At 43.4% G+C, this 17,644-nt stretch overlaps 1 protein-coding gene across 1 annotated transcript; it reads right to left on the bottom strand.

Annotated features, from left to right (window-relative positions):
* Positions 1 to 3,401: 3,401 nt before the first annotated feature.
* On the bottom strand, positions 3,402 to 16,381 carry LOC117052157 (C-factor-like). The gene is made up of 6 exons (XM_033158935.1): positions 16,078 to 16,381; positions 14,799 to 14,850; positions 10,782 to 10,969; positions 9,441 to 9,599; positions 8,945 to 9,055; positions 3,402 to 4,257 (listed from the first exon to the last, which is right to left on the bottom strand). Exons 1-6 carry the CDS (start codon positions 16,222 to 16,224, stop codon positions 4,135 to 4,137), a joined length of 780 nt encoding a protein of 259 aa, XP_033014826.1. The 5' UTR covers positions 16,225 to 16,381; the 3' UTR covers positions 3,402 to 4,134.
* Positions 16,382 to 17,644: the final 1,263 nt, after the last annotated feature.

The following is a 17,644-nucleotide window of genomic DNA, read 5'->3' as shown; positions in this document are numbered from 1 at the left end:
GCTTGGTGACAAGCTGTGAAAGGAAAGAGTGTTGATGGCTTTAATATTTATAGAAGGGGGTATGGATCAAGTAACACCATTTTGATTGGTCTGGGAAGCAAGAGGCTCTGATTGGCTGGAGATGCTAGTCAGTGAAGAAAGGGCAGTTAACTGTTGGGAAAGACAGTTGATGAGGGAGATTTGAACAAAGACCAGAAGCAACTGAGGGGAGAGCAGATAGCTGAGCTCTGGAGATGCTCTTACCCAGCTTGGTAGCTACTTGTTGCTGGTGACATTCAGAAGAAGGCTGTAGTAGGCCAAGTGGTTGCCCTGTGTAAAGGTCTTAGCTAAAGAAGGCTGTGCAATCAGGTTTTTTAAATCAGCAGCAAGAACTACAGCCAGAGGAGCTTTGGGGCCACAGGCAGGTTGTCCCCAGCACAGTGCCGGATTTATGTATAAACTAAACAAGCTATAGCTTAGGGCCCCACTCTCTTGCGGCCCCAAAAAAAATTAAAGAAAAAAAACCCTGGGTGTACATTTCCAAAATATGATAAAAACCAAATAAAATATAGGGGTGTATAGGGGATCAGATGTTAAGATGGCGGACTATCAACATCCTCCCTTCTGACCTCCGTATTTTACTGGTCTGTTTTTATGATTTATACTGTTTTTATCTGCTGCTTAGGTTTTATCTTTGTTTTACTTTTATTTTTATTTGTTTAAGTAAGTGTAGATTGAGTTTTAAATTTCAGTCATAGGGCAAAAATTCTACACTCTAAACTGGTGTCCCTTGGATTATCACCATTTGAACTACTGGGAATGGATTTAGGCCCTGCCAAGAGAGCTGTTAATATAAGGCTAAAGGAGGTTGATCTCCAGCTTAACATTCTGACAGGAGGTGGCACCTGTTCACCAACAAGCCTGGGGTTAGCACCAATAACGAAATTACCATCTTACTTATCTTCTATTTCTGTGGCGGCGCATAGGTATGCCTTTATCAAGGCCAGATTTAATGCCTTTCCTTCTAATGTCATGGACAACAGACTCTCAAATGGCCAGATCTCATTGCTATGCAACTGTAATAGTGGTTCCATAGAAACATTACAGCATATACTTTTTTCCTGCCCAGCTTATTCGGCAGCCCGGTCTAGATTTCTGTCCCCACTTCTGATAGGACAGGCTGATAGAACCCAGGAGGCTAAATTAATTCATTTATTGAATGATGAGGAACCGAGTAGATCTCTTACAGTCGCTAGATTTTTGATAAATGTCCTATCCCAGAAAAAGAGAAATGGGTCACTGCATAGTTTCGATACTTTAACTAATACTAAGTATCATTAAGAAGAAATTAAGTTATTAATCAACTCTTAAATTAAGTTTTAGCTGAATCCCTATGCTGTATATGTATTAACTAAATTGAGGTAAAATGTTGTTCTTGATGGGTTGCTAGATTTGATATTGTTTAAATTGCAGTCTTGCTGCCTCGTGTTTTTTTTTTTAATTGTCTTACGTCAAGTTGTTTTAAATTCTATGTTTTGTTCGCTTGTCTGATTTGTTCTTGATATGGGCCAATGGCCGTAATAAATTTTACTTACTTACTTACTTACTTACAAATAAAATAAAACCTACATACAGCAACAGTGTTTTGTGTTGTGTAGGTCCATAAATTACCATATAGTATATATTCAACACAAAAAACAGTGACAATTTGTTGTTGACAAAGGACAGCTGGACATATAAAGGGCCCAATTGCCTTTGTAGCAGTGGCCCAAAGGGGCCACAATGAATATGATAATGTGAACCCCAATAAATCATTTAATATGCTTCTATAGAGAATTATGGTAACCTGCTGCTTTAAGAAACAGATGATTTGGCATGAGACCTTCCCTACAGGGAAAGTAGTACAGTGAATATGCCAATCACACAAAGATGCCATTCATAAGCTAGAACAGTGTTTTTCAAACTTTTTTGGGCAAAGGCACACTTGTTTCATGAAAAAAATCACGAGGCACACCACCATTAGAAAATGTTTAAAAAATTAACTCTGTGCCTATATTGACTATATATAAAGTAATTTTTCAATTTTTCCCACAGCACACCAGGCAACATCTCGCGGCACACTAGTGTGCCACGGAACAGTGGTTGAAAAACACTGAGCTAGAACATAAGTTGATACATGAAAATGGCTACACGTAACACTGGTTCCCATGCATTGGCACACTAACAGAATGTAAAAATCTCTGAGAATCAAGGTTTAGTTAGCAATGCTTATTGCGCATGCATATTAGATTAGGTAATGTACATGCATACTAAACTGAAATGAGGTAATGAAATATGATTGGTTAATTTGAAATCCTTTGTTTGAAATGTTATAAATACCCCTGCCCAGACCTTTCGGTGGGGTTGCAGGCTTGCAAAAATGATTCAACTGTAACCCTTATTGCTTTGCAATAAGGAAAACAAAATGGACTCCAAGCTCCTCTACTCTAGTTTTATTGGTGTAGCTCAGAAGAAGGGCCTTTTGCCCAATGCAACACCTTCAGTAGCTTTTAGGGCCTCATCAAACCTAAATCCGGCTCTGCCCAAGCAGCTGGACTGGATTGTGACATGTGGATTTGGCTGAAGTGGAGACTTTGGGAAATTGGACTGAGATAAAAGCCACTTAGAGGCTAGTGTCAATAACAGTATCTTAACTGCTTAGAAATTGTAATTGAGTGCATTTAAAATGCCTTTATAAATAGCAGTATCCTGTTATGTATCCCTTTAGTAAACATAATTTAGTTCATCCGATGTTGGTGTCCATTTCATTCCTAATTGTATTTATCATGGTCGGAGGCAGCTTTAAAGGCATTCTAAGGAAATGGTAGCAGTAGAAAAGGGTCACATTGAGGAACTCTTAAGTTTTGGTGGCAGGGAGTTTGATAGACCCTGCAATATAAAAAAATTAAGAAGCACAAATTCCTAAACTGAGACTGTGGGACTACTTTTCTTTTCAGTTGTGGCAGCAGATGAATCAGTTCTTCTCATGCAGACAAATTGCATTTTCTACACACAGGATTTTTTAAAAATGGAAGATAATCGGGTCAAGTGAAGCCTTGATTGCATTATTTTACCTTTTTGCAAACCACTTTGAGGTTTTTAAAATAATAAAGCAGTGTATAAATGTTAGAAATAAATAAATAAAATGAAGAGCAAACAACGTGAGAGGGTTGCCCACCTTTTCATTTGACCCCTGCAGGTGTGACCAGCACTGATACCAACTGGAGAAAATGTGCTGCACTTTGCTGTAGGTAGCAGTATGAGGGGAACCAGGAACCAAGAGCTACCAGGTGACCCAGTAGCCAGGGCCAAAGAGGAAGTCAGAAGAACACAGGGCAAACCAGAAGCCAGGATCAAGAAGCAAGCAAACAAATAAAAGTAAGTAAATATAACTAATCATATTTTATTTACTTGCAGGTTTATAAACTGCTTCACAATCAAAACTTCTCAAAGCAGTGTAGAATAAAATCAAATATAAAATATGAAAGATTACAAACTCAGTAACTGAACACATTCAAACTATTTCTATGATTATACAGTTGTTATTCCATGAAATGACTAGGTCTTTAAAAGCCTTCTTTAAAAGCAATAAAACAATAGCTATCTAAATATCAAAACATGTGGCATTTGCCTAATTTCAGTTGGTAACTCAGATTAGTTACGTTTCACTATTCTAATTAGTGTTGTGCGTAATTTTGTTCATAGATCAGCATTAAACTTATATTTTTAATTATGTGTAGATCTCCCCAGAAAAAGGAACCAGTGTTCCAACACACATTGACCTGTAAGAAATCTGCTTAGCTAGCACTTTTGAGAACAAGTTTTTTCCCTTTTGCATTTTTTTCAGGATTGAGAAGACCCTTACATTATGTATCACTCAGAGACTATGTTTGTGAGAAGGCACAATAGTGACACAAGACAAAAACAATTAACAGACAGGCCAGGTCATATAAAGCAACCAGAAGGAATTTCTGGCACACAGAGCAGCTAGAAGGAAGTTCTAATATTTTCAGCAGAACTTGTTGCATTTATTGAAATTGAAGTTTGTCTATTCAGGTATTTGGATTGCCCATGGTGCTGGGTTCCCATTGCAGTGAGGACAATAACATTGTGCTTTCACCAGGGAAGGGTTTCCCCATCGATGTTTACAAGAGTGCCATTGCATTTCTCTGAGAGACATGCAAGGGTGTTTAGGATCTCTTTCACACCCTCATCCACTTTCATTAGGGCTGGTGTACCCTGGAAAAGGAGAACAGGTGAGCGATATACTCTTGCACTGTGCAAAGATGTAATGAAGACAAATGGGTGAAAGCAACACACTATTATTTATTTTATTATTTATTACATTTCTATACCACCCTTCATCCAAGGATCACAGGGCAGTTTGCACTTGCACCAAGTTCACGTATCAAGGGCAACCAGAGCTCCAACATTCAAACTGGGCATTTTGGAAGCAATGGATATCTGCCACTGGGCCAGTGTTTGCCAGGCACAGAGTTTAGATCATGTGTGATCCTAGGGCATGGGGTGGGAACTGAACAGCATAAGTAAGAGCTGAGAATTTTTGCAGTCCGCCTTCCTTGCTCATGTTGTTTTTTTTAAGAAAAATGTTTCCCTCTCTTTGGAAATAATGGGGGGGATGTGATTGATTAAGGTCATATCCTGGGCTTGTGTAAAGTTGTCCCAGATTTGAGGACACGTCACAGTGTGAGAAGTCTATCTTTGGATCCTAGCTTTCCCCTGTTCCTCACCCAGTCTACCCTCAGCCTGGTGCTTTTTGACTGTGCTAGCATCAGAGCACCAACATGGGCTGGAGTCAAAGAAGTTGCTGTGGTAGGGGAGAGTTGGGTTAGTGATCTAGCTATTATATTGGAGAGAGAAGTCCAATGTGTCCTAAGGCCCCTAGATCACTTTCCCAAAGTGATAATTAACACAGAATTCATTGCTACAAGATGTACTGTTGCAGGGGCGTACCCAGGATCAAAACTGGGGGGGGGGGGCAAGCCATGGTCGTTCAGGTTCAAAACCAAAAACAGCTTCAAAAAACAAAAACAGCTTCAAAAAACAGAAAAACTCCCCCCCCCCCAGAAAGCCCCAAATGGCTGAAAAACTCAGTTTCCCAGGATCCTCAGTCCTCGCAAAGGAACTACTCACCATGCAAGGGAACTCAGTTTCCCAAGCTCCCTTGCAACGATGAATCCCGGCAAATTCAGAAACTGTTCCTCTCTTGCCAGCACAATGTAGCATGGATACAAAAAGCAGGCAGAAGAGGAAGGATGAGAACCCAGGCTAAGACCATGGTCAGCCCTCGAATTCGCCCCCTGACACTGCCCAAGTCTCAGCCTGCATCCCCATTTGACCAAGCAGGGTGCAGGCTAGGATCTGGTCTCTGATAGGCACGGCAGCTCTTTGTTGGCATGAGGAAGGGGGAAACAGCCGGCGCAACACACACACACACACACACACACACAGTGGGCAACTGTGCCTCAGCAAGAGGGCAAGAGCTCAGTTGTTATTGAGATTTTGGGAGGGGGAGAAAGACCAGTCGTTGAGCTTTTATTCAGGAGGAGAGCTTTTTTTTCCCTTTTAGGCTGCCGATAACCATTTATTTTATTTTTTGCTTCTGGGGGGGGGGGCAGCTGCCCCCCCCTGCGTACGCCCATGTACTGTTGGCTACTGGGTTTTTGGAAAGGATGGGACCAATTCATGAAGCTTTTATTGATCAACATCTGTCAACCACAATAACAGAGAATACAACCTCCTTCTCCAGAAGCAGTATATCTTTTAATACTTGAAATAAGAACAAACTTATTTGAGTAATACCCCTCCCTACTCCCTCACTATATTTAAGGATCTGGTGACTTCTGTTTCAGTGTATCTGAAGAAGTGTGCATGCACACGATAGCTCATACCAAGAACAAACTCAGTTGGTCTATAAGGTGCTACTGGAAAGAATTTTCTATTTTGTTAAGAACAAACTATCAGCAATGGTCATTATCTTCATATATTGCTGGAGTGGGAAACCTCTGGCCTGCAACTGAAACTTGGCCCACCAGTCCTCCCCATTTGGCTCCCAAAGCTGTTTTGGGGAAGCCACATGCCCACCCAACCCAACTCCTGCCTTCATACATGATGTCAGGTGTAGGGTAGTGAAGGTGGTGCTTCAAAGGAACAAAAGGGCTCAAAAGAAGCTTAAAATGGGCTCCCATTTGTTCCTTTGTCTGAGCAAAGCATGCTTCCAACCACTTATGTTGATGGGCAGTAGGAGCATGTGTTGCTCAAAGAGGGCAAAGCAGTTTCCATTCAGTGGAAATTGCTTCTCTTCCCCAGAACTGGCTCCTTTCCATGTGGAGAATCGCAAAGCCCTTTGCAAGCATTCTCACTCTTCTCCTGTTCACATCCCACATTGAAGGTGGAAAAGAGAACCAGAGGGAGGCTTACAATGCATTCGACTGATAACAGCCTTTCTGCTGTGGTTCCCAAACTTGGGAACCCCATGTGGGTACTTGACAGGTGAGTGAGACAACCCACATGTCAATCATATGACATAATAATGATGGTATGTGATTGATATGTGGGTTGCCCATCCTAACTATCAAAGTGGGGCTGCAAAACAGGGCCAGAAAAAGATCTAGCTCCTGGAGCCAAAGAAGTTCCCTACCGTTGATATACTGCAGCATGTATGTATGTATGTATATATATATGCATTTGTTATTATTGTTGTTTCAAGCTGCTCAGAAAGCTTCGTTATGGGTTGTCAAATAAAGTATGCAGTCCTGGTAAACTTCCAAGTATGATCTGTAATGCCCCCATGGACAGGGCTGGAGGTCCAACCACAATTCAGTACAGATTCACAATAAAGTAATAGGCTGATGCTCACTGAGCTGTGAAGTCTATTTTGGCTGATGTGGGGGAGAAGGTTTTCTTGTGGGAGGAAAAAGGCCCGTGTAAGGTGGGAGCAGCTGAATACACTTGCCCCGGGCCCCAGAGGGCTGAGTTAGCCAAGGAAACCTGCCAGGGGGCTGATGGATGTTTGCTGTCATGCCAAGAAGGTCTGGTGCCTCCCAGTCACCTCGGGCCTGGGGGGAAGAGGATGTTTAAATAAATTTTTGCGGGACTTCCGGTGTGAGCGCCATCTCCAGCAGTTGGGAGCTGTCTCAGCTCCGAGACAGCTCCGGTTCCCCTGGGGGTTGGAGCCCCGCAACCGCGCTGCGGGCTCTGGCAAACCACGGGAAGAGAGTCCCGTGGTCAAGGGTTTCCAGCGGGCTCCGTGGTGCCGACCCGTTCTCAGGCTTCCCTTGTAAAAGGGAGGCATGAGTGAATGGGCTCCGGCACGGGGCTGTGGAAGCCGTCTCCAACCGGGGGAACAAAGCGGCAGCCGGCCGCTGGACTTTGAGCGCTCTGCTTTTCCTCAATCTGGACTTTAAAAAAAAGGGAAACTGTAAGTACGGACTTTAATTTGGACTTAAAACGTTATAATTAGGCTTACGGAGAGAGACTTAAAATGAGGAAGTCCGTCTCTCTCTGATGCGGCAAGATCAAAGTAACACCAGATTTGGCTGTTGCTATTTAAGACTGGCTTGAAGTTTTATGTTGATTCTGATTCTGAACGCTTAAGAAACCCCTGTTTGGGGCAAGACTGAGAAATTTGATTTATTTCTTCCGATTGACTGTGAATTATAGTGAGAGAAAGTTTACCCTCTGATTAAGGGGGAAATGGTGGCTGGGATTTGAGCAGTGAAGATGGAAAAGTACTGAAACTTTACTTCCTGCCTACTCCTGCCTGTTTGGTTCCCACAGTCTTTCCAGACCCAACAATGATTTCAGCGCAGAGGAAAATACTGTTGGAATTACAACTTTTGCAAAAGAATGTCATTGACAAGTTTTTTCAGATTCAAAGCACTTGGAAGAACTTTACTGATGATCTGCTCCAAGAAACAGTTAGAGAGAATTATATTCCAGAGATTTTATCTGAAGAAGAAAAGGCACAAGTACAACAAGAAGAGAAGTTTCCTGGACGTGAGAGGTCGGAAGCTGGCAACCGAGACAATATAACGGGTTTCTGGGGTGGCAGCTCAGAAACTTTGGAACAACAACTCTGGGAAATACAATTTGAATTGGGGAGTGGAGAAAAGATACTCTGTGACAAAGTTTTGGCTTGCATGTATCAAGGAAAATGTGACATTCTGGAAGAAGAAGGGAACTGTATCATCTTGGGACAAGAAGAATCTGGGCTGGGAAAATGTTGGGGGGAGATTGAAATGGGAGGGGGGAAGATGGTGAGGAGTGGGTGGGGTAAAGGGATTTATGAGATTTATTAGGAAGGCTGACCATGGTACCCCGACGTCAGAGGGCAAAAAGGATTTGGAGAATGGAAGAAATATTTAGGTTTTTATGAAAAGGTGTTGATTAAAATATTTTTGAAGTTGGAATTAGAAGTAATAAGTGTGACAGCTTTACTGAGTTAAGAGAAGAAAGGATATAAGAAGCTAAGGTTTGGAATATGATGTTTTATTTGATAAGAATGTTTTATTATTTAAGATTTGTTGATTATAATTGCAAGATTAAGATTAGTTGTAAGGAATTAGTTTTTATAATGTTACAAAGTTACTGAAGAAGATTAGAAATGAACGCACAAGAGAGGGCGTGAGTAGGTCCCAAGCTTAGGATTTAGAAGAAGTTAAGGATTTTCAAGTAATTGTGTTGTATTGTGTGTATTGTGTTGTTTTGTATGGGGTGTGGGTATTTGTAATTGGTTTAATTTGGAAAATCCAATAAATTTTTATTTAAATAAATAAATAAATTTTTGCAATACCACAATGTTATTTAACATATTATCCACTCTGAGCCTTAGTTGGACGTAGGTCCAAGTGTTTCAGTGCATTTGATGACCTCTGGGAAGTGGAGGGCACTATGAATCACTTACTCCTGAGTTTCCCATGTCTGTCTGTAACCACCCAGGATGCAGCGCAACACACAGGATCTCGTCTTCAGCAAATCCCAGGGACTGGCACCGTGTGAGCATGTTCAGAGCAGCCTAGGAGAGAAATATGGCAGGATCAGGAAGGTGGTGAATGATGTTATAGGAATTCTAAGGTTATATATAGTGCTTTAAACCCGTTAAATTAATGGGCGCTAGAACATATGTGGACTTCAACAGATGTACAGCAAGATTTTTTTTTAAAGGTAGTGATCATGAGGTAAAAACCAATTTGGCTGAGATGTGCTGCCACTGGAGCCCTGGAGGGGGGTGGGGAGTGTGAGAGGCAGAAGAAGAGGAGAGAGGTGCATCTGCTAAATCTTGCCTGGAGTTTGAGTCCTTTCTGGGGTGCATCCCTTCTGAGTCTGTGCCCCTGGCAGGGGTCAGCTTTGCCAACCACTCAGTGCGCCCCTCTTTGCATCACCATAAAATACCTCTGTACCTTGCTGCAGCGATAGTTGATGCCATGTCCCATTTCCCATCCAAGAAGATTTGTAATGGAACCACTTTCGCTGGACATGTTGACAATGGCAGCTTTGCTGCAGCTCATTCCTTTCTGGGGGCTTTCCCGAGATGCCTTCCTCAGCAACGGCAGGAATGCCTGGAGAAGGAGTGGAATGAAGGGACAACCTTATACTATGTTGGGAGATCTGGTCATCCTTTATTATAATTATTATTTAATAAATTTATATACCACCCTTCATCCAAAGATCACAGGGCAGTTTACAATGTAAAACACAAAATTCATAACATATTAAAACCAAATAAAATAAATAATAATAATAACAACAATAATAATTATAATTATAATTAACACAAACTTAAAAGGCCATTGATTGTTTAACAGCCAAAGGCCTGGTTGAAGGGAAATGTTTTCTCCTGGCTCCTAAAGATATGTAATATATATGTAATGAGGGCACTGGGCAAGCCACCCTGGAGAGATCATTCCACAAACTGGGAGCCACCGCAGAAAAGGCCCGTTCTGGTGTTGCCACCCTTCACACCTCTTGTGGAGGGGGCACATGAAGAAGAGCCTCAGATCATGATTGCAGAATCCAGGTAGGTTCATACTGATAGAGGCAGCCTTTGAGGTATTGCTGGCCTGAACTATTTAAGGCTTTATAGGTCAAAACTAGCACTTTGAATTGGGCCTGGAAACTAACTGGCAGTCAGTGCAGTCAGGCCAGGATTGGTGTTATATGATAAGACTGTCATGCCCCAGTGAACAAGCCAACTGCGGAATTCTTCACCAGCTGAAGTTTCCAAACTGTATTTAGAGGCAGCCCCACATATAACAACTGAGCCTCAAGTGACAGTAGTGAATCAAAGAGTACCCCTAAGCTACATACCTGCTCCTTCAGATGAAGTGTAACCCCATCAAGAGCTGCTGCCCTCCCATTCATCTGGTCTAGGGAAAAACCGGTACCCACTAACAGTGCCTAAGTTGTATCTGAATTGAGCTTCAGTTTGTTGGCTCTCATTCAGTCCATTACTGAAGCAAAACAACAGTCCAGCCCATCCACTGCCACATCAGTGTCAGTTGAACATCTGTCTTTCGTTCAGTTGTTAAAGGTCCTGTACATTTGAGAAATCAAGCATATTTATTTATTTCATGAAATTTCTATACTGCCCGAGTGTAAAAACTAAACAAAAAACACTCTGCAAACAATGAACTCATCACCAGAAAACACTTGCATAAATCATTCTGTTCTCCATAATTTAAGAGCTCTGCAACATGCTGAGAAATGTCTGTGAAGAAGCATGTATCCAGGGATAGCCTTACCTGAGTCATCATCATGGGCCCAATCACATTGGTCCTATACACCTCAGACATATTCTCTGGTGTTTCATATTCCATAGAAGCTAGCCTTACAATCCCAGCATTGTTTATCAGAAGATTCAGCCCGGCTCCTTTCAGACACTCGGTGACTCTGGCTGCAGCAGCTTTGATGCTGTTAGGCTCACAAGTGTCTATAGCAACAAAGAAATTATTGTAAAGGTGATTCTGCTGAACCAAGTTAACCAGTAACTAGTAAGGTCTAACAAGGTTGAACGTCTATCTTAAGGGCAGAAATGACTGAGCAATATACAGTGGAACCTCGGCTCCCAAATGCCTTGGGAGCTGAAACGGAAGCTGCGCCTTGGTTCCCAAACCGTTTTGGGAGTCAAATGGACTCCTGAAATGGGTTAAGTTTGGAAGCTGAGTTTCCACTGTACATGATTAATTAATAGCTGTTACATTTTATTTTATTTGCTAAGTTTGTTAGTTGCATTTGATATGTCAGGCCTGGATATTCTCTTTTTCAGAATAGAGTAGTTGAAAGGCGAAATAGAACACTGCAAGAAATGCTTAGAGCACCATTATGTTCGATGCCCTCCTGAACCATAAATAGTTTGAATTTGTTTGAGGTAAATTCACCACCTCAATCAGTTTGTAAAGTAGCAATTGGATAATCAAATCTATTCCCTGCCCATTTCACAAAGGACCCGAATGTTCCAGAATCAGATGCTCCAGAACCAGATGTCTCAATACAGTTGAAACAGAGTTGCAGAGTTGGCTTAGGGTACTTGACTTTTTGAGAGATTATATGAAACAAATTATTCTACTTGGAGTTATAAGATGGAAATGTATCTGAAAGATGAAGGATTCCAGAGCATTATCGAGACTGATCCTCTAGATGCAGATGATGATGACTTTGAACCATGGCAAATGCTTAGTTACAATGGTGAAAGTTCCTAAATTATTGGTATAGTATTGGAACACAAGAATGGCATGTAAGAGTCATGCGGTCTGAGCTTGGAGCAACCAGCTCAGACCTCTTTGCATGTTGAGGTTCTCGGGTAGACTGAAAGGGGAACAATAGGTGTAATTACTCTTCTCCCAGGCTTTTTGCTAATTAAACAATCTATGGCCTTTTAAACTGTGTATGTGTGTGGGATATTGTTACTGTTTATTATTATGGTATGTATTTTGTGTTTTATATTGTAAACTGCCCTGTGATCTTTGGATGAAGGGTGGTATAGAAATTTAATGAATTATCATCATCACCATCATCATCCCAAGGTGAGAGGGAGTGACCTAGCTAAGCCTGGCAGGACAGCTTACTCTATGGCATTAACCCCTGCATGCATTAAATAGATTTAAGCATGTTGGTTCTATGAGGCTGGTTATCCCACACTAGGTAACTATATTGTCCTGCCTTGCTGAAGGCTCTTGTCATATCCTACCATACCTGAGTGCTCCTCCAGAATACCTGTTTATTGAGCATCCATCCTGATTTGCCAGCAGTAAGTTTATATGGTGATTTGACTTGTCTCACATTTTCCAGTGCATTTTGTCATCACTTTCCAAAAGTAGATTTTTTGTTCTAGGTCAACAGGACACCTTAATCACTTGCATTGAGCAAATTCTCAGTGTGCACATGAATGCTTTCCACAAAAAAGTGATAGTTTGGAGGCACTCTTTTCCAGACAGCTCCCCTTCCCCCTAACTGTTTAGGGAAGTTTTTAACGTTTGATGTCTTACTGTGTTTTAATTTGTTTGAAGTTGTGCAGAGTGACTGGGGCAAGCACTCAGATGGGGGGGCATATAAATAATTCTTCTGATGATGACTGTAATTCAAATCAGAATTCAAACCACATTTTGCAAAGTTGAGGGCCATGTAATGATAGCTGAACTCCCAAGGAAGAGGTTCTTGCATGGAGGCACCATTGGTATCAGCTAGCACTTCCACATGCAGACATTATAGCCTGGAGTAGTGTGTAAAAATTAAAGCATGGAAGATTATAGAAATAATTACGTGCAAATATATTGTTGCATACCAACCCATTCTCCAAGTGGTGTGAGATTCCAGGGGTTCCAGGCGCTTACCCAGGTTTCAGTCTCCTCGAAATGAGGGATACCAAGAAACTGGCCTGGCTATTCTAATAATTGAATCCTTCCTGGATCCAAGATTTAGAAGCGACACAATATACAATGTAAAAAGACTTATTTACTGAATATTACATAGTAGTCTGTCCCCCCCCCCCCGCCGCCTTTTATGCCCCTGTTTCCTGCTCTTTCCCTTGCTCCCTTTACTACTTTTTTCTGTCTTCTCCCCACCTACCCAGTGGAGGTCCCTAGACAGTTAACATCTTGGGGAGCCCCCTTGCAAATTATCTCCCAATACATTTTTGTAATTTTCTTTCAAGATCAAATCAATATTATTTTGATCCAGTGTCACAGAGTCCCTAAAAGGGATGGGAAGCCCATAGGCAAATGCCTACTCTTCCTATTTGGTAATCCAGCACTGCACCCACCCACTTTTCTCATTTAGACTTGCACACTTTTGTATTTATCTCTTTGTTGTTTGCGCTGGAGGATGAACGGTGGTTGATTGTGTAGCAGCTTGTTTTAAAATTCCAAACATTTTAATTAGGAGGAACTGCATTTAAGAAGAGGAGAAAGGTTGGCCCACTCCTTTGTCTATTGAGGCAGATGGATCCCAACAAAAATTATGATGCCCCCAAAACAGAGCAGGAACCTGGGCAAGACATGTGAACTGCAAACTACAACTGAGGAACCAATACAAATGAAACAGAGATCCTGTAAAATGGCCTTAAATGACAGCACCTTTCTCCATTAAGGAGAGAGAATCAAGGGGATAAGAGCAGAGGCATCTTTCCCATTTGGCTGAGTGGCGCCACCATCTGCGGACTCGGGAGTCTCCTTGGAGGAGGCGCCACGCTGAAAGCCCCAGACGCTGCTCAATGGGGCTTTCATCGTGGTGCCTCCTCCTCCAAGGAGACCCCGGAGTCGGCGGAGGGTGACAGACCCGCTGCTGGGTGCCCCTGCTCTCTCAACTCAGGACCCGGCACACGTGAGAGAGAGAGCCACAGGCAGGAACGTCTCTACCCGGTGGTTCAAGTGGCTCGGGGCGCCAGGCTGAGACAGTGGCGAACGAAGGCTAAATTGCACCGAGGTGGGGCAAACCTCCGGCTGCCCACGGGTGGGGTTGCTTTCCCCCGCACTTTCCCTTTTTCTGTTCCCCTTCCCTTTTTTTCTGTGCGGGAATTTTCCAGCGGGAGCTTTTCAGGAGCGAAGTTGGGCTCTCCCTTCTTTTGGCGCTCTCGGGGAACTTGCACTTTGCAAATAATCTCTCTCTTCCCTGCCTCGTCCTGCCCCGCCACTCTCCCATCGTCCAGTGTGCGTATTCTCCCAAACCCAGACACCCCCTCCTCTCTCCTTTCCCCCCAGCACAGAGTTCCCCCTAACGGTTAATGGGGGGTGAAGAGGGGGCCAGGGCAGGAGAAAGTGCAAGGGCATGTTTGCAAAACGGGCAGCAGCTGAACTCTCGTACAGTGCGAGATGATTAATAAAGAGGAAAAAGGCACAGCAAGGGGAGGGGGCTTGGAAAGGAACATGTTTGCAGCAGCTGCTGGGGGAGGAGGAGGGGGAGCGTTGATCATGTAATGAAATAATAAACCGAAATCCTGAAGTCTGATTTTTGGGGGGCGGACCTGGAGAAGTGCGCTCTGTGCAATGCAAAAAAACCAAAAACACGCGCGCACACACATACACCCTCTCCCCTTCATCCAGGTCTTGCAGAAAGATCATAAAGGAGGGAGAGGGAAGGAGGGAGGAGGAGGAGGTGGCCAAGGCAATGGAAAGTCCCCATATGATAGTGGTGCAGGGGCTGCCTCCTGAAGCGGGGATCTTTGTGCCGTGGGGCGCTGCTGAGTGCGTGTGGGGGGCGCCAGAGGGATCGTTGAACCATGGCCCCGGATAGGCTTAAGATGGCCCTGGATAAGAGGCACATACCTAGTGGGTTGATAACCACTCCCTCATGCTTGGCAGCCAAATTCTTCAAGGCCTGAAAGATAACAAAACACAGCAATGTGGACTGAATTGTTTGAAACAATATAGGAAGTGTTACGGAAATTACAGGGGGGGGGCACATCTTTAAAGTTGTTAAATGTTATAAATATTATGCCTGAATGTATCCTTTCGACTTGACAGCTCAGGGAAGATACCTAGCTTTATAAATCATATAAAATCAACCCCTTTGCCAATTTCCTCCATTCCAATGCCATTTTGCCCTTGGCAAAAGGACCTTTTCCCCTGCCACCTCCTGCCATAATCCCTCAAGCGAGAGGACATGTACATACACCCCACCCAGGGGTGACAATTGTTGAGCTGATTGTTGGCCAAGGGAAGCCAAATCTCATCACTGGACTTGCCCCGGGATCCAGACATGCAAAGGAAGTTCTATTGTGCTTTGGGTGGAGGGTACTTCGAGGTGTTTGCCTATGCTAATCTTATACCTGGGTCTTGTCCTGATATGTCTGCTTATGTTAATCTTGTATAACCCTCCCCTTTCTGACGTTTTAGTGATGTAGCAATGATGTAGCAGTGTTGCTGTACGAACTGTATTCTGGGATATGGTGGGAAAGTTTTTAAAGTCATTGTCACCCCATGCTCAGGGTTCACTTGCTGCTGTTTGAACCTGTTGTGCAACAATAAAGGATCTAAGCCTACTGACTGCTGTTTTGCTCCAAATTACTTGGCTGGAATTTCCTTCTTGTACCCCAACGAGCTGGGCTGTTGAGTAGTCTCTCAACCCAGAATTTTCCTTATCAGAACCAAAGAGATTAAAGGCACTTCAATAGCAGGTGTCTTTGTAACCAACTGAGCTACAGAAGCTGCCATGCCACCCTGTGCTTTTCCCAGGCTCTTGCTGGCAAGGGTTGCTGCTCTTCTCTCTCCTTTGACTGCAGTAAGAAATCTGGTCTCTTCCCCCTTCCTGTGCTCCATAGCTGGGTAAAAATGCAAACCCTGGAATAAAGGAAAGACAGGGATAGCAAAACAAAAACTACCGATACCTAACCTGGTCCCTGATACACACACCATCCAAGTTTTTTCTCTATGGGGATGTGTATCTTGATTTGTTGTTGCTCTGCAGAAGTGCCTGAACAACAGAAAGCTTAAGAAATCCTCCACATAAACCCTAGGCACAATTTCCTTGGCACCAGAGGGAATTCACTAGCTTAGGCAATAGGCACCCATTCTACAGGATTGCTGACCCTTCCCTGGAGCTCACCTGAGCACTTGGTCCCTCTGGGTCCCGACAAGTGGCAAAGATCCATTCTGGCCTGTTGCTTTTCTCCACCAGCTGCTTGACCAGTTCTAAGCCTATGCCCCGGTTGGACCCAGTCACCAGGATGGAACGTGCATTCAGCATGGACATCTTCTAATGGATGAAACGTTTTGCTTGCCTAAGTCCCCAGCTCCTCCGCTGCAGTTCACACTAATGATTGCCCTCCTAAACCAGCTCTGGGTCTTTTTTAATTTTGCTGCATTTCTAGCTGCTTGCAGCACAACAAAAAGAAAGAGGAACAAACCTGTTTAGCGTACAATACCTCTACAAGCACTTCAAAGCAAGATTATTCCAAAATAGGCATATGATTTGGCAGAAAAAGAAAATAGGTGGAGATGTACACGTCAGGGAGCAAGAGAAAGGCAGCACCTGCCTGAGAACTTTGAACTTGTGCAGCGTGCAGGTTATTTGGCTATCCTTTGGAGTTTAACCCTCCATTCCCTGCCCCAGCAGATCTTGATTCAATCCCTTGATTTCTGAGCCTAATGGAAAAACAATATTCCTGCTGTAGAGCTCTTGCATAGCTTTGGGGGGGGGGGGAATAAGCAGCTAACTGCAAACCTCAAGAGGGGAGATTTGGTAGGGCTTGCCATAGCTGTGTGCCAAGGAAGGCTTGGCAACAATGTGTGAGAGCCGTGTCTGCTCACCCTCCCCCCTTTCCTTTCCCTCAACTGGAAAAAGAGAAGGGGGCTAAAGGAAAACAACCCAACTGCCTCTGCTTTGGATTTACCTGGAAATTTAGGTGTGGATTAAAGGCTTTGTGAAACAAATTCACCTCAAATTGACTTTACAGTTAGAAAAGTGGCAGGGAAATGCACTGAAAACCATAAAATGAATGGCTGATGGGAAGAAGTATAAATGTCCTGCAAACAAATCAGGATTAATGCAAGATGAAAGTTCATTTTCCTATAATGTCCTTGCAAACAAATCAGAACTGCTTAATAAAGATCAGATGTAATCTACCGTAATCTCTGTGTAAACTTTATGCAACCAAATCAGGATGAATGCTACTAAGTAGGTGATTTAGGATGCGGGTGGCACTGTGGGTTAAACCATAGAGCCTAGGGCTTGCCGATCAGGAGGTCGGTGGTTCGAATCCCTGCGATGGGGTGAGCTCCTGTTGCTCAGTCCCTGCTCCTGCCAACCTAGCAGTTTGAAAGCACATCAAAGTGCAAGTAGATAAATAGGTACTGCTCTGGCAGGAAGGTAAACAGTGTTTCCTTGCGTTGCTCTGGTTCGCCAGAAGCGGCTTAGTTATGCTGGCCACATGACTCGGAAGCTGTCTGCGGACAAACACTGGCTCCCTCAGCCAATAAAGCGAGATGAGCGCCGCAACCCCAGAGTCGTCCGCAACTGGACCTAATGGTCAGGGGTCCCTTTACCTTTACCTTTAGGTGATTTGAAAGAGCCCTTAGTTAACTGATGCAGCTCTTGTTCTGGCTTGTTAGAGATTAAGCATTTCTGGTTAACTGGCCAAGTATGGTCAGGGAGGTAGGAAAAAATTCCATAA

The sequence above is a fragment of the Lacerta agilis genome, chromosome 8 (assembly GCF_009819535.1).
Source record: "Lacerta agilis isolate rLacAgi1 chromosome 8, rLacAgi1.pri, whole genome shotgun sequence".
NCBI classification, from domain to species: Eukaryota; Metazoa; Chordata; class Lepidosauria; order Squamata; family Lacertidae; genus Lacerta; species Lacerta agilis.
This window is presented reverse-complemented; position numbering and strand designations above follow the sequence as displayed.

Excerpts from the sequence above, each read along its gene's own strand:
- LOC117052157 (XM_033158935.1), bottom strand. The coding sequence starts at position 16,224 with ATGTCCATGCTGAATGCACGTTCCATCCTGGTGACTGGGTCCAACCGG. Across the intron at positions 14,851-16,077 it reads CAGAGGGACCAAGTGCTCAG|GCCTTGAAGAATTTGGCTGC; the intron begins GTGAGCTCCAGG and ends GTTATCTTTCAG. Across the intron at positions 10,970-14,798 it reads AGTGGTTATCAACCCACTAG|ACACTTGTGAGCCTAACAGC; the intron begins GTATGTGCCTCT and ends TTGTTGCTATAG.